Below are 20,365 nucleotides of genomic sequence, written 5' to 3' on the forward strand. Positions count from 1 at the left end.
GCTATACCACCCACCTTTTCCTAGCTTCCTGTCCTTCTGAAATGTCATATACCCTTGAATATTCAGGTCCCAGCTTGGGTCACCTTGCAGCCATCCCTCTGTATTGGCTATTTTGTCTCCACATCCAAATCATTGATATATATTGTGAACAGCTGGGTCCCAGGTACTGATCCTTGTGGTACTCCACTAGTCACAACCTGCCAATACGAAAATGACCCGTTTATTCCTATTCTCTGTTTTCTGACTGTTAACCAATCCTTAATTCATGCCATTATATTACCTCCTATCCCATGTGCTTTAATTTTGCCAACCAACCTCCTGTGGGGTATGTTATCAAAAGCCTTCTGAAAATCCAAGTTTTCTCCGTCCACCAACTCCCCTTTGTCAGTTCTGATAGTAACATCCTCAAACAACTCCAACAGGTTCGTCAAACATGATTTCCCATTCATAAATCCATGTTGACTGTGCCCAATCAAATCATTATTATCCAAGTGTCCATTTATCACATACTTTAGCATAGATTCTAGCATTTTCCCTACTACTGATGTTAGGCTAACAGGTCTGTAGTTCCCTGTTTTCTGGCTCCATCCCTTCTTAAATAGGTCAGAGGCTGGGAATTCTGTGGTGACTAAATCACCTCCTGACTCCCCAGCGTCTGTCCAGCATCTACAAGGCACAAGTCAGGAGTGTGATGGAATACTCTCCACTTGCCTGGATGGATACAGCTCCAACAACACTCAAGAGGTTTGACACCATCCAAGCCAGAACAGCACGCTTGATCAGCACCCCATCCACCACCTTCAATATTCACTCCCTCCACCACTGGCACACAGTGGCAGCAGTGTGTGTACCGTGTACAAGATGCACTGCAGCAAATCGTGAATACTCCTTCGATAGTAACTTCCAAACCCGTGACCTCTACCACTTAGAAGACAAGGGCAGCAGGTGCATGGGAAGACCACCATATGCAAATTCCCCTCCAAGCCACACACCATCCTGACTTGGAAATATATCACTGTTTCTTTGCTGTCACACCGATCAAAATCCTGGAACTCCGTTCCTAACAATATTGTGGGAGTAGCTGGACTAGACAGACTGCAGTGGTGCAAGAAGGCAGCTCACCATCACCTTCTCAAAGGCAATTAGGGATGGGCAACAAATGCTGGGATCTTGCTGTGCAAAAATTCCCTTCAGCATTTCTGACTTTGCAACAATGCCTGTGTTTTAAAAATTAATTCATTGTCTGATTTCACAGTCTCAGGAGTGCTTTCACAAAGTTTGTTATAATTCCTGAATAATGCTTGTGTTTCAGGCAATGAGATAAATTCTGAGGGTTAAATGCAATGTGCAGCGGCCATTGTAACTCATTTTACTGAGTTTCTGATTGTAGATTTCTCTCTATCTATCTATCTATCTATCTATCTATCTATCTATCTATCTATCTATCTATCTATCTATCTATCTTTCCCCTTGAATAAGCAAAACAGGAGAGAGAGAGAGAAGGGAGAGAGTGAGGGAAACAGTGGGAGGGACTGCAAAACAGAGGGGCAGGGGGATGACAAGACACAGGACCTGGGGATCCCCAGTGTGTCGTCACTACCCAGCTCCCAGTCTCGGGAGTAAATTCAAGCAAAATACTGCAGATGATGGAAATCTGAAACAGAAACAAAAAGTGTTGGAAACACTCAGCAGTTCTGGCGGCATCTGTGGAGAGAGAAGTTGAGTTAACGTTTCAGGTCTGTGACCTTTCATCAGAAGTCAAGGTCACACACCTGAAGCATTAACTTTGCTTCTCTCTCCACAGATGCTGCCAGACCTGCTGAGTGTTTCCAACAATTTTTGTTTTTGTTTCTGGAGTAAATTCCCTGTCACACCCTTCCAGAAGGTCTGATTAAAAATAAGGTGTGTTTAAAAGGTCTCCTGAAGGAATCAGCAGCTTCTTCCCACTGCAACATTCAATGTAGAAAACACCAATCCTGGGCTGAGTGGGGACAGGGGCAGTGAACAGGAGAGGGATGGGGAATCACCAGTGTGTGTGTTTTTACAATGAGACATAAACAGATGGTGAGACACAGAGAGAAATAGAGGGAGAGAACGAGAATGAAATGACAGGTTAAACACAGAGGGAGAGGGACAGGCTCTGGGGGTCTCCAGTGTTGAGTGACTGCCCAGCTCCCAGCCTGTGTCAGAAAATACCCTCCCCACCCCACTTCTCACACCTTTCCCAAAGGTCTGATGTGTAAAGATGAATCCTGGAACAATGATAAGTAATTATCATGAGTTCCGAAGAAGGGTCACTGACCTGAAACGTTTTTTTTTATTTCCAAAATATACCTTATTCATAAAAATCTGTAAAAATTACATTCCCAAACAGTTTAAAACAGCATCAAGTCAAAAAATACAAACAGTGCAAAGGTGATCAGTTTCCTTCTATACAATCATGAGTTGCCTCACAACCCTTCCATTTCACATTTGTCGTGCCAGATACTTTTTTACATTATACAGGAGACAGAAATTTTCCCGATACAGTTCGAGGGGTTTCCCATGGATCCAGCCCCTCAGTTCACCTTGGTGTGGGGGACCTTACACTGTGGTCTTTCCCCATTGAGCCTTTGCTGCGGCTGCCCCAAGCTTTAGTGCGTCCCTCAGCACGTAGTCCTGGACCTTGGAATGTGCCAGTCTGCAACATTCGGTCGTGGACAACTCTTTGCGCTGGAAGACCAGCAAGTTTCGGGCAGACCAAAGGGCGTCTTTCACTGAATTGATAGTCCTCCAGCGGCAGTTGATGTTTGTCTCAGTGTGTGTCCCTGGGAACAGCCCGTCGAGCATAGACTCCTGTGTTACAGAGCTGCTTGGGATGAACCTCGACAAAAACCACTGCATCTCTTTCCACACTTGCTTTGCAAAGACACATTCCAGGAGGAGGTGGGCGACCGTCTCTTCCCCACCACAGCTACCGCGGGTGCATTGTGCAGAGGGGGCGAGACTTCGGGCGTGCATGAAGGATCTGCCGGGGAGGGCCCTTCTCACCACCAGCCAAGCTACATCTTGGTGCTTGTTTGAAAGTTCTGGCGATGAGGCATTCCGCCAAATAACTTTGGCGGTCTGCTCAGGGAACCATCCGACAGGATCCCCCGTCTCCTTCTCCCGTAGGGCCTTGAGGACGTTCCGTGCAGACCACTGCCTGATGGATCACTGACCTGAAACGTTAACTCTGCTTGTCTTTTCACAGATGCTGCCAGACCTGCTGAGTGGTTCCAGCATTTCTTGTTTTTATTTCAGATTTCCAGCATCCGCAGTATTTTGCTTTTATATAAGTAATTAGCACCTGAATGGTAGTTTTAAAGAGAGTTTAGCAGCTTCTGGACAGACTGGGGCCGAGTCGTGTCACTGTCCTCCTGTACATTAGCTGAAAGATGCAGCAAATATTCTCAACAATGACCTTGTACTGGGATAAATTCACAGATCATCAAAAAGTAGCTCCCTGGATTGTCTCTGGTCAAAGCAGCCATGGTACCTGGATTAACATGACAATGGGCAAGATCTCAGCACCTAATCGCCCCTCTCACATTATAAATCTGTTCCCTCTTTACAGTCTCTGCATTTATAGTGGGGGATGTGTAAATGATGCTGAGATTGTCCATGTTAGTGAGTGACAGAGAGAAAAGTAGCCCTGGGCATTTGATGTGTCTTCTATTTTAAAAACTCTTTGTTTTGTTTTCATCAATGTTTCATTTCTCTCTTTCCAGGAGATTTTTAGAAGCTGCAACATGTCGATGCAGAGAGAGATTGTGTGTGTTTTGACAAGAGGAATCCTTGGACAAGAGCTTCCTCCAGAGGGGAATAATAATAAAGATATATGTTTCTCTGTGTCACTCATTCTTACCTCCAGATGAAATTCTTGTCTTTTGGGGGAGTTTGAGATATTTTTACATCAACAGCCCAATTCATTGCACCACGGTTGGCTCTGCTGCACAGGGGAGGAGTAAAAAGTGTGGGAATGCAATAGTTATAGGGGATTCAATTGTAAGGGGAATAGATAGGCGTTTCTGTGGCCGCAAAAGAGACTCCAGGATGGTATGTTGCCTCCCTGGTGCTAGGGGTCAACGATGTCTCAGAGGCACAGTGGCGCAGTGGTTAGCACCGCAGCCTCACAGCTCCAGTGGTGATGTTGGGAATGGCATTAAACAGGAAATTAGAGACGCATGCGATAAAGGAACATCTGTAATTATGGGTGACTTTCATCTGCATATAGATTGGGCAAATCAAATCAGTCAAAATACCGTAGAGGAGAAATTCTTGGAGAGTATACGGGATGGTTTTCTGGACCAATATGTTGAGGAACCAACTAGAGAACAGGCCATCCTAGACTGGGTATTGTGTAATGATAAGGGAATAATTGACAATCTAGTAGTGTGAGACACCTTCGGGATTAGCGACCATAATATAATAGACTTCTTCATCAAGATGGAGAGTGACATTGTTGATTCTGAGACAAGGGTCCTGAATCTTCGTAAAGGAATCTACGAAGGTATGAGGCAGGAGTTGGCCATGACGGATTGGGAAACTTTACTTAAAGGGATGACGGTGGATAGGCAATGGCAAACATTTAAAGAGCACATGGATGAACTGCAATAATTGTTTAGCCCTGTCTGGCGCAAAAGTAAAATGGGAAAGGTAGCCAAATCATGGCTTACAAGGGAAATTAGAGACAGCATTAGATCCAAGGAAGAGGCATATAAATTTGCCAGGAAAAACAACAGACCTGAGGATTGGGAGTAGTTTAGAATTCAGCAAAGGAGGACCAAGGGATTAAGAAGGGGAAAATAGAGTACGAGAGCAAGTTTGCGGGGAACATAAAAACTGACTGTAAAAGTTTCTATAGGTATGTGAAGAGAAAAAGATTGGTGAAGACAAATTTAGGTCCCTTACAGTCAGAAACGGGGGAATTTATTATGGGGAATAAAGAAATGGCTGACCAACTAAATGCATACTTTGGTTCTGTCTTCACAAAGGAGGACACAAATATCCTACCAGAAATGTTGGGGAACACAGGGCTTAGTGAGAGAGAGGAATTGCAGGAAATCAGTATTAGTCGAGAAATGGTGTTGGGGAAATTGATGGGATTGAAGGCCAATAAATCCCCAGGGTCGGATGGTATGCATCCCAGAGTACTTAAGGAAGTGGCCCTAGAAATAGTGGATGCATTGGTGGTCATCTTCCAAGATTGTTTAGACTCTGGAACAATTCCTACAGATTGGAGGGCAGCTAATGTAACCCCACTATTTAAAAAGGGAGATAGAGAGAAAGCAGGGAATTATAGACCAGTCAGCCTGACGTCGGTAGTGGGGAAAATTCTAGAGTCCTTTATCAAAGATTTTATAGCAGAGCACTTGGAGAACAGTGGTAGAATCGGGCAGAGTCAGCATGGATTTATGAAAGGGAAATCATGCTTGACAAATCTACGAGAATTCTTCGAGGATGTAACTAGTAGAGTTGATGAGGGGGAGCCACTGGATGTGGTTTATTTGGACTTTCAGAAGGTTTTCGACAAAGTCCCACATAAGAGATTAGCATGTCAAATTAAAGCGCATGGGATTGGGGGTCGTGTACCGTAATGGATACAAAATTGGTTGGCGGACAGGAAACAAAGAGTAGGGATAAATGGGTCTTTTTCCGAATGGCAGGCAGTGACTAGTGGGGTGCCGCAGGGATCGGTGCTAGGATCCCAGCTATTCACAATATACATTAATGATTTCGATGAGGGAACTAAATGTAATATCTCCAAATTTGCAGATGACACAAAACTGGGTGGGAGGGTGAGTTGTGAGGAGGATGCAGAGAGGCTTCAAGATGATTTGGACAAGTTGAGTGAGTGGGCTAATGCATGGCAGTTGCAGTATAATGTGGATAAATGTGAGGTTATCCACTTTGGTAGCAAAAACAGGAAGGCAGATTATTACCTGAATGGCTATAAACTGAGAGAGGGGAATATGCAGCGAGACCTGGGTGTTCTCGTACACCAGTCGCTGATGGTAAGAATGCAGGTGCAACAGGCGGTTAAAAAGGCAAATGGTATGTTGGCCTTCATAGCGAGAGGATTTGAGTACAAAAGCAGGGATGTCTTGCTGCAATTATACAGGGTCTTGGTGAGGCCACATCTGGAATATTGTGCGAAGTTTTGGTCTCCTGATCTGAGGAAGGATGTTCTTGCTATAGAGGGAGTGCAGCAAAGGTTTACCAGACTGATTGCTGGGATGGCGGGACTGACATATGAGGAGATTGAGTCTGTTAGGATTATATTCGCTGGAGTTCAGAAGAGTGAGGGGAGATCTCATAGAAACCTATAAAATTCTAACAAGACTTGACAGGGTAGATGCAGGAAGGATGTTCCCGATGGTGGGGGAGTCCAGAACCAGGGGTCATAGTCTAAGGATACGTGGTAAACCTTTCAGGACTGAGATGAGGAGAAATTTCTTCACCCAGAGAGTGGTGAGCCTGTGGAATTCGCTACCACAGAAAGCAGTTGAGACCAAAACATTGTACGTTTTCAAGAAGGAGTTAGATATAGCTCTTGGGTTTAAAGGGATCAAAGGGTATGGGGCGAAAGCGGGAACAGGCTACTAAGTTGGATGATCAGCAATGATCATAATGAATGGCAGATGCAGGCTCGAAGGGCTGAATGGCCTACTCCTGCTCCTACTTTCTATGTTTCTACAACAAGGTGGAGGGGGAGGGGCCTCAGAAACACAAAGGTTGAGAACCGTTGCTCCAGAACACCCAGAGTAACCCCCTGTATATTTCACCCTCTCAATCTCTTCCTGCAACTTTATCTCTGCACCTCCCTGTCTCTCAGCCTCTCCACGTCTTTCTTCATATCTCAGGATCTTTCTTTCGATCCCTATCTGTGTATCACTATCTCTCAACACCCTTTATAGCTCTGCCTCTCTATATTTCTACAAGTTGTTTTTTTAATCAATTTTCTTTCTCTCTGTCTGTCCATCTCTTCCATCGCTTCTGTTTATGTCAATCGCTCACTATTTCTGCCTTCTGCTCTCAGTTCCTATCACTGGTTTCTATGATTCTCTCTCCCTCTCTGTTTATTTCTCTCTCACTCAGTTCTGTCCTTCTCCCTGGATCTCTGGTTTCTGTGTCTCAGTGCCTCTCACTGGGGGAGATTTGGACTCAGTGCCATGGTGTTGTACAAGTGACAATGAACCGGGATCCTGCAACCCTGCAGATGGAGCACAGCATAGATACACCTGGTCAAGACCTGATGGGACGTCCGTTCCAGGATTGACTTCCTGTTTGTGTCCCGAGCATTCAGGATCAGATCCACCGATGTCAAGCCGATGTTCTTCTCTGACCACTGCCTCCTACTAGCGGATTCTCACTGACACGACAACCAGAGGGTTAGCTGGGGCACATGGAAGCTGAACATAAAACTGCTGACTGAAGAGAACAATGAGGAACTCAAAGGGGATTACAAAGGTTGGAGAACTGTAAAACTCCTCTTTGAGACCCAACACACTGGTGGGAAGTGATCAAGGTGAACATCGAGAGGTTCTTCATCCTCAAAGGGATTCAGACGGCGAGAGAGAGAGACAGAGGGAAATGTCCCAACTCCAGAAAAACAGGCAGAATCTGCTCCTGTTGCAATCGATGGGGGTTGAAGTCAAGGAGGACCTCCAACAGATGAAGAGCCAACCGGCCTTGCTCTTTACCTCAGAGGCCTCCAAGATCATCTTCCGGTCTAGAGTCTGCTCCGTGGAGCAGGATGAGATGTGCTCGCGCTTCTTCTTCCAAAAGGTACGCAGAGAGAGCTCTGTGATCAGCAGCCTGAAGGATGAGGATGGCTTGGTAATGTCATCGCAGTCTGAGATACTAAGGATGAGCAAATCCTTTTATGCTGGGCTGTATGACATCAAGCCCACAGACAGCATGGCCTCCCAGTCCTTCCTGTCACCTATCAGGGAGGTCTTAGATGACAGTACATGGGAGAGTCTGGACAAACTGCTAAGTCTGGACGAGCTGTCAAATGCTGTAAGGCCCTTCGCGATGAGTAAAACAGCTTACCAGTTGAGTTGTATTCGACTCTGTGGACTGGATCGTCCCAGACCAGCTGGAAGTGTACGAGAGTATGCTACTCAGGGATACAATTGACAAGGTACGGGACACGGAGTGGACACCTGCCTTATCAGCTTGGACCAGGAGAAGGCCTTTGACAGGATATCGCACGCCTACATGATGGAAGTGCTCTCCAAAATGGGGTTTGGGGAGGGAATCCGCAATTGGATCCAACTGCTCTACACAAACATCAGTAGCGCAGTCTCAATCAATGTGTGAGAGATTCCCAATCAAATCTGGAGTCAGACAGGGCTGTCCTCTCTCCCCTGTCTTGTTCGTTTGCTGTATTGAATCCTTTGCTGAGTCCACCAGGAAGGATAGGACCATAAGAGGGGTGTCAATTCCAGGCAGTGGGTGGATAGTGACATAGTGGTAATGTTACTGAACTAGTACTCCAGAGGCTAAACCTGCGCACATGGGTTCAAATCGCATCATGGCAGCCGGTGGAATTTAAATTAAATTTTATTCATATTTTTGTGTCAAATTGAGCAGCGGCATTTTTATTCCTGGCAGCTGTCGAGAGTGATATTTCAGTCGATGAGGCTGCATTTGCGCATGTCCCAGTGATGCACCACCTCGTGGTTACGTTGCCAGCAAACGCGCGTCCTTAACATGTTCCCATTTTATTTCTCTGAGTCGGGAACATGAACTTCCCGACCATTCTCTGACATGTAAATGGCAGTCTATATGGCCCAAAATGCTCCGCGCGGAGAAATGCGGTCTATCGCCATCACAAGGGCCACAAGGCGCAGGCGTCAGATGGCCCCGCCCCCGGATCCCGCCTGTCTGCGCGGAGCGGCTCCCGGAAGCTGAGCAGGGCGAGTGCGGCCTCAGCCACAGCACCGAGTCTCGGTGGCTCTTCGACCCCGAATCGGAGACATCGGGCTCGGTGGACGTGTGGCGAGGTTCCCGGGAGGGAGGGAGCACCATTAAAGTGATGGTGTAGCGCCTACCCCATCTTGGCCGCCGCTTCCTGGTTTCTTCTCCCGTTTGCACCGGGTCAGGAAGCCTGTGAGTTGATTGGCTGGTAAGTATTGTAGCTTTGTTTCCCTTTCTCCAAAGTTCGGAAGTTAGTCCAAGGAGCTGGAAATTAAACATTCCCGTTTTCTTCAGAATAAAGGGGGAGCTTCCCGAGATTTAACTGACAGTAATAGTGAGGAGGAAAGCCTTAGATTACAGGAGGATATAGATGGTCTGGTAAGATGGGCGGAGCAGTGGCAAATGGAATTTAATCCTGAGAAGTGTGAGGTGATGCATTTTGGGAGGATCAACAAGGCAAGGGAATATACAATGGATGGTAGGACCCTAGGAAGTACAGAGGGACCTTGGTGTACATGTCCATAGATCACTGAAGGCAGCAGCACAGGTAGATAAGGTGGTTTCCACAACCTTTTGCTGTATATTTTCAGAGAACAGGTGATCGTTCTCTCTCTCTCTCTCTCTCTCTCTCTCCAGCTGGGTGCCTTCTCTTGAGGCCTCACCCCAATGGGTCCTCTTCATCCAGCCTGCTCGAGGCACATCCTGTGCTATGTGGGCACACCAGGATCCTTCCCGTGTCCTAGGGTAACCACTTGTGCAGGAAGTGTCGTCAGTTGCAGCAGCACGAGCTCTGGGTTTTAGTTTAGTTTAGTTTAGAGATACAGCACTGAAACAGGCCCTTCGGCCCACCGAGTCTGTGCCGACCATCTACCACCCATTTATACTAATCCTACACTAATCCCATATTCCTACCACATCCCCACCTGTCCCTATATTTTCCCTACCACCTACCTATACTAGGGGCAATTTCTAATGGCCAATTTACCTATCAACCTGCAAGTCTTTGGCATGTGGGAGGAAACCGGAGCACCCGGAGGAAACCCACGCAGACACAGGGAGAACTTGCAAACTCCACACAGGCAGTGTGGAGCATGAGCAGCAGCTGGTGTCACTGCGGCGCATCCGTGAGGTTGAGAGCTTCGTGGATAGCATGTTTATAGATGTAGGTCACCCTGCAGATTAAGTATATGCAGGGAGAGAGGGAATGGGTGGTCAACAGTCATGAAGAAATAGGCAGGTAGTGCAGGAGTCGCCTGAGTGCATCTCACTCTCCAACCAATATTCAGTCCTGAATACTGATGAGAGTTTTGGTTCATCTGGAGAGTGCAGCCAAGGCCATGGCTCCGCGGGTGGCTCAGCTGTCCAAAGAAGACTGGAAGAGCAGTAGTGATAGGAGATTCAATAGTTGTGGAATAGACAGGCATTTCTGAAGCAGCAGCTGTGTTGCCTCCCTCGTGCCAGGGTCGAGAATGTCACTGAACGTCTGTAGAGTTCCCTGAGGGGGAGGGTGAATAGCCAACAGTCATAGTCCACATTGGTACCAACAACATAGGCAGAAAGAGGGATGTGGAGGAATAGGGAGCTGGTAGGAAATTAGTAATGCTCCTGTGAAGAGTCTCGGGATGTTTTTACTATGTTAAAGGTGCTATATAAATGCACATTGTTGTTGTTGAGGATGAGCAGGGATTCAGTTCCAGTCTGAGCTGGAAACTCCTGGGTGCAGTCGCGTCGGGGAGAGGGTGTTCACCAGCTGAATATGGAAATGGATTCACTCAGTCATCCCATTTACTGATAGACCAGCACAGTCACACTGGAGAGAGACCGTTCAGATACTTCACCTGTGTGAAGGGATTTACTCAGTTTTCCCACCTGTTAACATCCCAGCTTTCAAAGTTCAAAGGATTTGATCCATAATCAGCACATTCTTACTGGAGAGAAGCTGTTTAAATATTCTGTGTGTGTGAAGAGATTCACTCGTTCATCCCACATGCTGCCAGACCTGCTGGGTATTTCCAGCAGTTTGTTTTTGTTTCAGATTTCCAGCATCCGCAGTATTTTGCTTTTATTTTTACCTAATGTATCCAATCTTTCTTCCGAACTAAAATTCTCCAGTCCAGGCAGCATCCTCATAAATCACCTCTGTACCCTCTCTAGTGCAACCACATCTTTCCGAAAGTGCAGTGACCAGAACTGCATGCAGTACTCCAGCTGTGTCCTAACCAGTGTTTTGTGCAGTTTGAGCATAACAGTCTCCCTGCAGTTACAGACCCATAGGAAGGTTACAGCACAGAAGGAGGCCATTCAGCCCATCGTGTCTGCACCAGTTGAAAAAACTAACCGCCCATTCTAATCCCACCTTCCAGCACTTCAGGTGCAGGTCCAGGTACCTTTTAAAAGGGTTGAGGGTTTCTGCCTCCACTACCTAATTTTAGACACCCACCACCCTCGAGGTGAAAAAGATTTTCCTCATGTCCCCTCTAATCCTTCTACCAATCACCTTAAATCTGTGCCCCCTGGTAACTGACCTCTCCACTAGGGGAAACAGGTCCTTCCTGTTTACTCTATCTAGGTCCCTCATAATTTTGTGCCCCTCATAATTTTGTACACCTCAATTAAGTCACCCCTCAGCCTCCTCTGTTCTAAGGAAAACAACCCCAGCCGATCCACTCTTTCCTCATAGCTGCAACTTTCGAGCCCTGGCAACATTCTTGTAAATCTCCTCTGTACTCTCTCCAGAGCAATGATGTCCTTCCTGTAATGTGGTGACCAGAACTGTACGCAATGCTCCAGCAGTGGCCTAACCAGCGTTTTATACAGTTCCAGCATTACATCCCTGCTGCTTTTGTATTCTATACCTCGGCTGTTAATCGAAAGCATTCCATATGCCTTCTTCGCTCTATCTACCTGTCCTGCCACCTTCAGAGACCTGTGGACATGAACTCCAAGGTCTCTCACTTCCTCTACCCCTCTCAATATCCTCTCGTTTATTGTGTATTCCCTCGCTTTGTTTGCCCTCCCCAAATGCATGACCTCACACTTCTCTGGATTGAATTCCATTTGTCAATTTTCCGCCCACTCAACCAAGCCAATTGATATCATTCTGGAATCTACAGCTATCCTCTTCACCATCAACTACACAGCCAAATTTTTGTGTCATCATCAAACTTCCAATCATGCACCCACATTTAAGACCAAATCATTAATATATACCACAAACAAGCAAGGGACCCAACACTGAGCCTTGTGGAACGCCACTGGAAACAGCTTTCCATTCTCAAAAACATCCGTTGACTACTACCCTTTGTTTCCTGTCACCGAACCAATTCTGGATCCAACTTGCATCTGCATTATTTTTCCCTTTGCTTTTGTTGGGACTTTGTTGCTTATTTTGGCTTCTTTTAGATTAAATGGGCCACATGTTTGGGGTAACAAGAAAGGAAAGAATGTTCCATGGAATCTTGAACTGTCTGTTCCATATCTGGAAACATGACCAGGTAGATGTTGTGAAGATGTTTCCACTAGTGAGGGAATCTCGAACAAGGGAACATAGTTACAGAATAAGGGGACACTCATTTAAAACTGAGATGCGAAGGAATATCTTCTCTCCGAGGGTAGTGAATGTCTGTAATTCTCTAACCTCAGAGAGTTGTGGAGGCTGGATCACTGAAAGTATTTAAAGAGGAGGTAGATAGATTTTTGAAATATCGGAGTTGAGGGCTATGAGGAGCTGGCAAGAAAGAGGAGTTGAAGTCTGGGGCAGATCAGCCATGATCTTATTGAATGGCGGGGCAGGCTTGAGGGGCCGAATGGCCTACTTCTGCTCTTATTTTCTTATTTCTGTCCTATACTTATAGTGATGGCTTTTGTAAACTTCTTTTCCAGGGTGTTAGATGGGGAGGGTTTGCAGACAGGAAACTGAAACCAAGGATCAAATCAAGAGTTGACTGAGTCACGTGATTCGTCTGGACCTCGGCCTTTGAATGTGAAAGGATAAAGGTTAGTCTGTTCTGTCTGTGAGAAACGATTTCAAATGTGATTGGAGATACACAATGTCCTGACGAGACCTGAAGTTAGCAACGAAGATGAAGAGGAATTTCTTCTCTGATGGTTGTTTGGGTTTGGAATTCTCTACCCCAGAGAGCAGTGGCGGCTGGGTCATTGAATATATTTAAGGCTGAGCTAGGCAGACTTCTGATTGAGAAGGGAGTTATGGGGAGCTGACAGGAGCCACACTCAGATCAGTCATGACCTTACTGAATGATGGGCCGAGGTTCCTATTTGTTAGCTTTCTATGTTCTTATGACACACCTGGAGTACTGTGTTCAGTTCTGGGTGCCATACCGTAGGGTTAAATTATAAGAGATTACACAAATGAATCATGGAGTCATTATGGCTCAGAAGGAGGCCGTTTGGCCCCTTTAATCCATGCCAGCGGTGTAGAGAAATCCAGTCAGTCCCCATTCCCCCACTCTGTCCCCGTGGCCCTGCAAGTTTATTTCCCTCAAGTGCCCATCCAATTTCCTTTTGACATCATTCATCGTCTCTGCTTGCATCACCCTCGTAGGCAGTAAGTTCCAAGTCATTACCAGTCGTTGTGTGTAAAACTTCTTCCTCACTTCCCTCCTGTATCTCTTATCCAAAACCTTAATCCGTGTTCCCTAGTCCTTGTACCATCAGCTAATGGGAACAGCTTTTCTTTGCCTACCTTGTCTGAACCTGTCGTAATTTTGACCCTCTCGATCAGATTTCCCCTCAATCTCCTTTGCTCCAAGGGGAACAACCCCAGCTTCTCCAACCTAACCTTCGAGCTGAAATCCCCCATCCCTGGAACCATTCTGGTAAATCTCTGCATCCTCGCAAGGACCCGCAGAGCCTCCCTAAAGTGTGGTCACCAGACCTGGATGCAAAACTATGGTTGAGGCTGAACAAGAGATTTATAAAAGTTCAACATAACTTCCCTGTTTTTGTACTCAATACCTCTATTTATGAAGCCCAAGATTCCATTCACTTCACTAACTACTCTATGTCAGTAGGTCCTGCCATCTTCATGTATCGAGACACATGAACCCCCTGGTCCCTCTGTCCCTGCACACTCTTGAGAACATTGCTTCTCCCAATCCCTTCTGCCAAAATGCATCACTCACTATGAGGTGGTATTCCCTGGAATTTAGAAGATTTAACTGGTAATTTGATGGAAATGTTCAGAATGTTAATCGGAACTGATAGGCTACATAGAGAGAAACTATTTCCCCTTGTTGGGGAATCTAGTACTAGGGGGTTTAGTGTAAACAATAGAGCCAGACCTTTCAGGAGTGAAGTTAGGAGACACACAAAGGGTGGTAGAAGTTTAGAACTCTCTTCCACAAACAACAGTTGATGCGAGATCAATGTTAATTTTAAATCCGACAGTGATAGATATTTGTTAACCAAAGGTATTAATGGAAATGGGACAAAGGTGGGTTTATAGAGTTAGATCACAGATCAGCCATTATCTCATTGCAGGGTGGAACAGGCTCGAGGGGCTAAATGGCCAACTCCTAGAATCTTGCAGCACAGAAGGAGGCCATTCAACCCTTTGTGCTTGTGCTGGCTCTTTGAAAGAGCAGTTGTGCTTAGTCCCACACACCCACTTGTTGTTTGTAAGCCTGTAAATTTCTCATTCTCAAATACTTGTCAACTCCCTTTTAAAATGACTGATCGAATCAGGTTCCACCACCTTTTCAGGTGGAGCGTTCCAGATCCCGACAACTCTCTGTTGGTGCAGAAACTGCTGAACTCACTGTGGAGTCTGGAAGGTTAGAACCATAGAAATGTTACGTCCCGGAAAGAGGCCATTCAGCCCATTGTGTCTGCGCCAGCTGAAAAAACTAGCCGCCCATTCTAATCCCACCTTCCAGCACCTGGTCCATAGCCTTGCCGGTTACAGCACTTCAGGTACATGTCCAGGTACCTTTTAAATGAGTTGAGGGTTTCTGCCTCCACCACCATTCCTGACAGTGAATTTCAGACACCCACCACCCTCTGGGTGCAAAAGTCTTTCCTCATGTCCCCTCTAATCCTTCTACCCATCACTTTAAATCTGTGCCCCCTGGTAATTGACCTCTCCGCTAGGTGAAACAGGTCCTTCCTGTCTACTTTATCTCGGCCCCTCATAATTTTGTTCACCTCAATTAAGTCACCCCCTCAGCCTCCTCTGTTCAAAGGAAAACAACCCCAGCCGATTCAATCTTTCCTCATAGCTGCAACTTTCGAGCCCTGGCAACATTCTTGTAAATCTCCTCTGTACTCTCTCCAGAGCAATGATGTCCTTCCTGTAATGTGCTGACCAGAACTGTACACAATACTCCAGCTGTGGCCTAACCAGCGTTTTATACAGTTCCAGCATTACATCCCTGCTTTTGTATTCTATACCTCGGCTGTTAATCGAAAGCATTCCATATGCCTTCTTCGCTCTATCTACCTGTCCTGCCACCTTCAGGGACCTGTGGACATGCACTCCAAGGTCTCTCACTTCCTCTACCCCTCTCAATATCCTCTCGTTTATTGTGTATTCCCTCACTTTATTTGCCCTCCCCAAATGCATTACCTCACACTTCTCCGGATTGTATTCCATTTGCCACTTTTCCGCCCACTCAACCAAACCATTGATATCTTTCTGGAGTTTACGACTATCCTCTTCACTATCAACTACACGGCCAATTTTTGTGTCCTCAGCAAATTTCCCAATCATATCTCCCACATTTAAGTCCAAATCATTAATATATAACACAAACAGGAAGGGACCCAACACTGAGCCTTGTGGAACGCCACTGGAAACAGTTTTCCATTCACAAAAATATCCGTCGACCACTACCCTTTGTTTCCTGTCATTGAGCCAAATTTGGATCCAACCTGCCACATTCCCCTGTATCCCATGGGCTTTCATTTTACTGACCAGTCTGCCATGTGGGACCTTGTCAAAAGCCTTGCTAAAATTCATGGAGATGACATTGACTGCACTACCCTCATCAATCCTCCTTGTTACTTCCTCAAGAAATTCAAATAAGTTAGTAAGACACGACCTTCCCTTAACAAATCCAAGCTGACTATCCCTGATTAATCTGTACCATACTAAGTGGCAGTTTATCCTATCTCTCAGAATTGATTCTAATAATTTGCCCAGCACCGAGGTCAGACTATCCGGCTTATAATTATTTGGCCTCTCCCTCGCACCCTTTTTAAACAATGGTATAACGTTCGCAGATCTCCAATCCTCTGGTATCTCTCCTGTATCTGGTGAGGATTTGAAGATGATTCTCAGCGCATCTGCTATTTCCTCCCTGGCTTCCTTTAACAACCTGGAATACAATCCATTCGGCCCTAGTGATTTATCCACTTTCAAAGTTGTCAGACCCTCGAGTACTTCCTCTCTCATTATGCTTACTATATCTAATATTTCACCCTCTTTTTCTACAATATCTGCATCATCCCTCTCTTTTGTTAAAACCGAGATATAAAAGTAATTAAGAATTCTTCCCACATCTTCTGCGTCCACGCATAAGTTCCCTTGTACATCTGATATGCCCTACCCTTTCCTTCGTTATCCTCTTGCTGTTAATGTGCTGATAAAACATTTTTGGGTTTTCCTTGATTTTACTGCCAATATTTTTTCATGTCCTCTCTTTGCTTTCCTAATTTCCTTTTTTGCTTCACCCCTGCACTTTGTACACTCGGGCTTTCTAAAGTATTAATTTTTTTGTGACTGTCATAAGCTTTCTTTTTCTGCTTTATCTTGCCTTATATGGTTCTAGGTACCCAGGGGGCTCTCGATTTGGCAGTACCACCCTTTCTTTGTGGGGTCAAGTCTACACTGTGCCCGTAGGATCTCACTTTTGAATACCTCGCATTGGTTTGCCACTGATTTTCCTTCAAGTGGCTGTGTCCTGCCCACTTTTGCCAGATCACCTCTCAGCTTTGTAAAAGTTGCCTTCCCCCAATTTAGAACTTTTGCCCCTGTTCTATCTTTGACCTTTCCCATGATTATGCTAAAACTAACTGTATTATGGTCACTATTTCCAAAATGGTCACCCACTGTTTTTTCATCCACTTGCCCAGCTTCAGTCCCTAAGACTAAATCTAGAATTGCGCCCCCCCTGTTGTTGGGTTTGTTAAGTGCTGGCTAAAAACATGCTGTTGAATTCAGTTCAAGAATTTTTTGCCCTCTGTGCCCTTCACACTATTGGAAAGGTTGTAAAGTGCCTAGTCGAAAGATGAGCTGCTGTTCCTCGAGCTCCCATTGACCTTCATTGGAACAGTGCAGGAGGCCGAGGACAGAGAGGTCAGAGTGGGATGGAGAATTAAAATGGGAAGTGACTGGAAACTCAGGATCATGCTTGCAGACTGAATGGAGGTGTTCTTCAAAGTGATCACCCAGTCTGCATTTGGTCTTCCCAATATAGAACAGACCACATTGTGAGCAGTGAATATAATCTAGTAAATTGCAAGGAGTACAAATAAATCACTGGTTTCAGTCACAAAACCTTGAGAATATCCCAAAGGGAGATACTCTAGATGAAGAGTGAAGAGTACAAAGTAAAACAAACCGATTGCTAGAATATTAAACTCCGTCCCAGCTATAAAGATCGATGAACATCAGATATAAACCCCACTGTCAGAATGAACATGGTTCAGTCCTGGATGTGACTCACAGCAGCAGTAACAGCAGAATCCAACCCCCTGCAGTCACTTGTGAACTCGCTGGTGTCTCAGCAGGTGGGATGACTGACAGAATCTCTTCCCACACTCGGAGCAAGTGAACAGCCTTTCCCCAGTGTGAACTCGCTGTTGTGTATAAAGGCTGGATCATTGAGTGAGTCCCTTCCCACACACGAAGCAGGTGAACGGCCTCTCCACAATGTGACTGTGTCAATGAGTTTCTAGCTCTGACGGGTAATTGAATTCCTTCTCACGGCCCCCATATTTCCACCAGCGTGACTGTGCTTGAGATTCGACAGGCCAGATGATTGGCTGAAGCCTCGTCCACACACACAACATGTGTCCAATTTCTCCCCACTATGAATGGGGCCTTTTGTTTTCATTTTCAAAGGCTGATGATATTCAGTTCCTGATGAATTGAGTGACTGTCAGATCTTGATGTCGGGCTTGGTTTGAGCTTATCTGTGACAATTCATTGGGATGTAAACAGTGACCCTGGCAGATACCAACATGTTCAGGAGAGATGGTGAGAAAGCCTCTGTGTGCAGAGTGAGAATCAAATCAATGAGTCAATGATTTTCTCTCCTGGTCACTGGGGCCCTGAAGTTCCGCCCACTCTGTTCTGGTCCCACAAATTACTAGATTCATTCAGCTCAGTTTCACAACCTGTCTTTGTGTTTTGTGGCTTCTCTCTCACTTCATTTTTCCTGTTTTAAATTCATTTTACAGGGTGTTAGAAAGGAAGGATTTGCAGACGGGAAACTCAAACCAAACATCACGTCAGGATCTGACAGTCACTCGATTCATCAGGATCCAAATATCATCGGCCTTTAACCATGGAAGCAAAAAGCCGCGTTCACAGTGGGGAGAAACCCTACACGTGTTCTGTGTGTGGACGAGGTTACAGCCGATCCTCTGGCCTGTCGAATCACAAGTGCAGTCACACTCGGGAGAAGCCGTGGAAATGTGGGGACTGTGAGAAGGAATTCAATTACGCATCCCAACTGGAAGCTCATCGACTCAGTCACACCGGGGAGAGGCCGTTCACCTGCTCAGAGTGTGGGAAGGGATTCACTCAGTCGTCGACCCTGCTGACACACCAGCGAATTCACACCAGGGAGAAGCCGTTCACCTGCTTGGGGTGTGGCAAGGGATTCACTCAGCAATCCCACCTGCTGAGGCACCAGTGGGTTCACACTGGGCAGAGGCCGTTCACCTGCTCAGAGTGTGGGAAGGGATTTGCTCAGTCGTCGACCCTGCTGATACACCAGCGAATTCACACTGGGGAGAGGCCGTTCACCTGCTCGGGGTGTGGCAAGGGATTCATTCAGTCATCTGACCTGCTGAAACATCAGCGAGTTCACGCTGACGAGAGACCTTTTATATATCCAGACTCTGGGAATGGCTATAAATGTTCGGCTGAACCGATCATTCATCAATGTGTTCACACTGCCGAGAGACCATTCAAGTGCTCTCACTGCGGGAACGGGTTCTGGCGATCATATGACCTCAAAGTACACCAGCGTATTCACACTGGGGAGAGACCTTTTAAATGTTCAGATTGCGGGAATTACTATAAAAGTTCTCAGGAACTGATGTCGCATCAACGTGTTCACACTGACGAGAGACCGTTCAAGTGCACTCACTGCGGGGCTGAGTTCAGACGATCAGGCAACCTCACTGTACACCAGCGAGTTCACACCGGGGTGAGGCCGTTCACCTGCTCTGTGTGTGGGAAGGGATTCATTCGGTCATCTCAGCTGCTGTCACACCAGCGAGTTCACACTGGGGAGTGGCCGTTCGCCTGCTCTGTGTGTGGGAAGGGATTCACTCGGGCATCTCATTTGCTGACACACCAGCGTATTCACACTGGGGAGAGACCTTTTAAATGTCCAGACTGTGGGAATAGCTATAAAAGTTCCAAAGAAGTGAAGTCCCATCAACGTGTTCACACTGCCGAGAGACCATTCAAGTGCTCTCACTGCGGGACCGGGTTCTGGCGATCATATGACCTCAAAGTACACCAGCGTATTCACACTGGGGAGAGACCTTTTAAATGTTCAGATTGCGGGAATTACTATAAAAGTTCTCAGGAACTGATGTCGCATCAACGTGTTCACACTGACGAGAGACGGTTCAAGTGCACTCACTGTGGGGCTGAGTTCAGACGATCAGGCAACCTCACTGCACACCAGCGAGTTCACACCGGGGAGAGGCCGTTCACCTGCTCAGTGTGTGGGAAGGGATTCATTCGGTCATCTCAGCTGCTGTCACACCAGCGAGTTCACACTGGGGAGAGGCCGTTCGCCTGCTCTGTGTGTGGGAAGGTATTCACTCGGTCATCTCAGCTGCTGACGCACCAGCGTATTCACACTGGGGAGAGACCTTTTAAATGTCCAGACTGTGGGAATAGCTATAAAAGTTCCAAAGAACTGATGTCCCATCAACGTGTTCACACTGACGAGAGACCGTTCAGGTGTTCTCACTGCGGGCAGGGGTTCAAGTGGTCAGAGAGCCTCACTGTACACCAGCGTATTCACACCGGGGAGAGGCCATTCTCCTGCTCAGAGTGTGGGAAGGGATTCACTCAGTCATCCGCCCTGCTGCGACACCAGCGAGTTCACACTGGAGAGAAGCCATTCATCTGCTCCGTGTGTGGGAAAGGTTTCACGCATTCATCGAACCTTTTGACACACCAGCGAGTTCACAGGTGATTACAGGGGTT

General features: G+C 46.4%; 2 protein-coding genes across 4 annotated transcripts in view; one reads left to right on the forward strand and one right to left on the reverse strand.

Annotated features, from left to right (window-relative positions):
* LOC137349137 (zinc finger protein 229-like) overlaps positions 1-20,365 on the reverse strand; it is a 99,329-nt gene that overhangs the window by 13,668 nt on the left and 65,296 nt on the right. The window lies entirely within an intron of this gene.
* The window catches only part of LOC137349164 (zinc finger protein 208-like), a 92,662-nt gene continuing 81,209 nt past the window's right edge, over positions 8,913-20,365 (forward strand). Inside the window, exons 1-3 of the mRNA XM_068014585.1 lie at positions 8,913-9,154; positions 12,829-12,942; positions 18,370-20,291. Of these exons, the coding sequence (XP_067870686.1) occupies positions 18,477-20,291 (1,815 nt within the window). The 5' untranslated portion in view covers positions 8,913-9,154; positions 12,829-12,942; positions 18,370-18,476. The remainder of the gene's footprint in view (positions 9,155-12,828; positions 12,943-18,369; positions 20,292-20,365) is intronic.

Source organism: Heterodontus francisci, chromosome 34, assembly GCF_036365525.1.
Source record: "Heterodontus francisci isolate sHetFra1 chromosome 34, sHetFra1.hap1, whole genome shotgun sequence".
Classification (NCBI taxonomy): Eukaryota; Metazoa; Chordata; class Chondrichthyes; order Heterodontiformes; family Heterodontidae; genus Heterodontus; species Heterodontus francisci.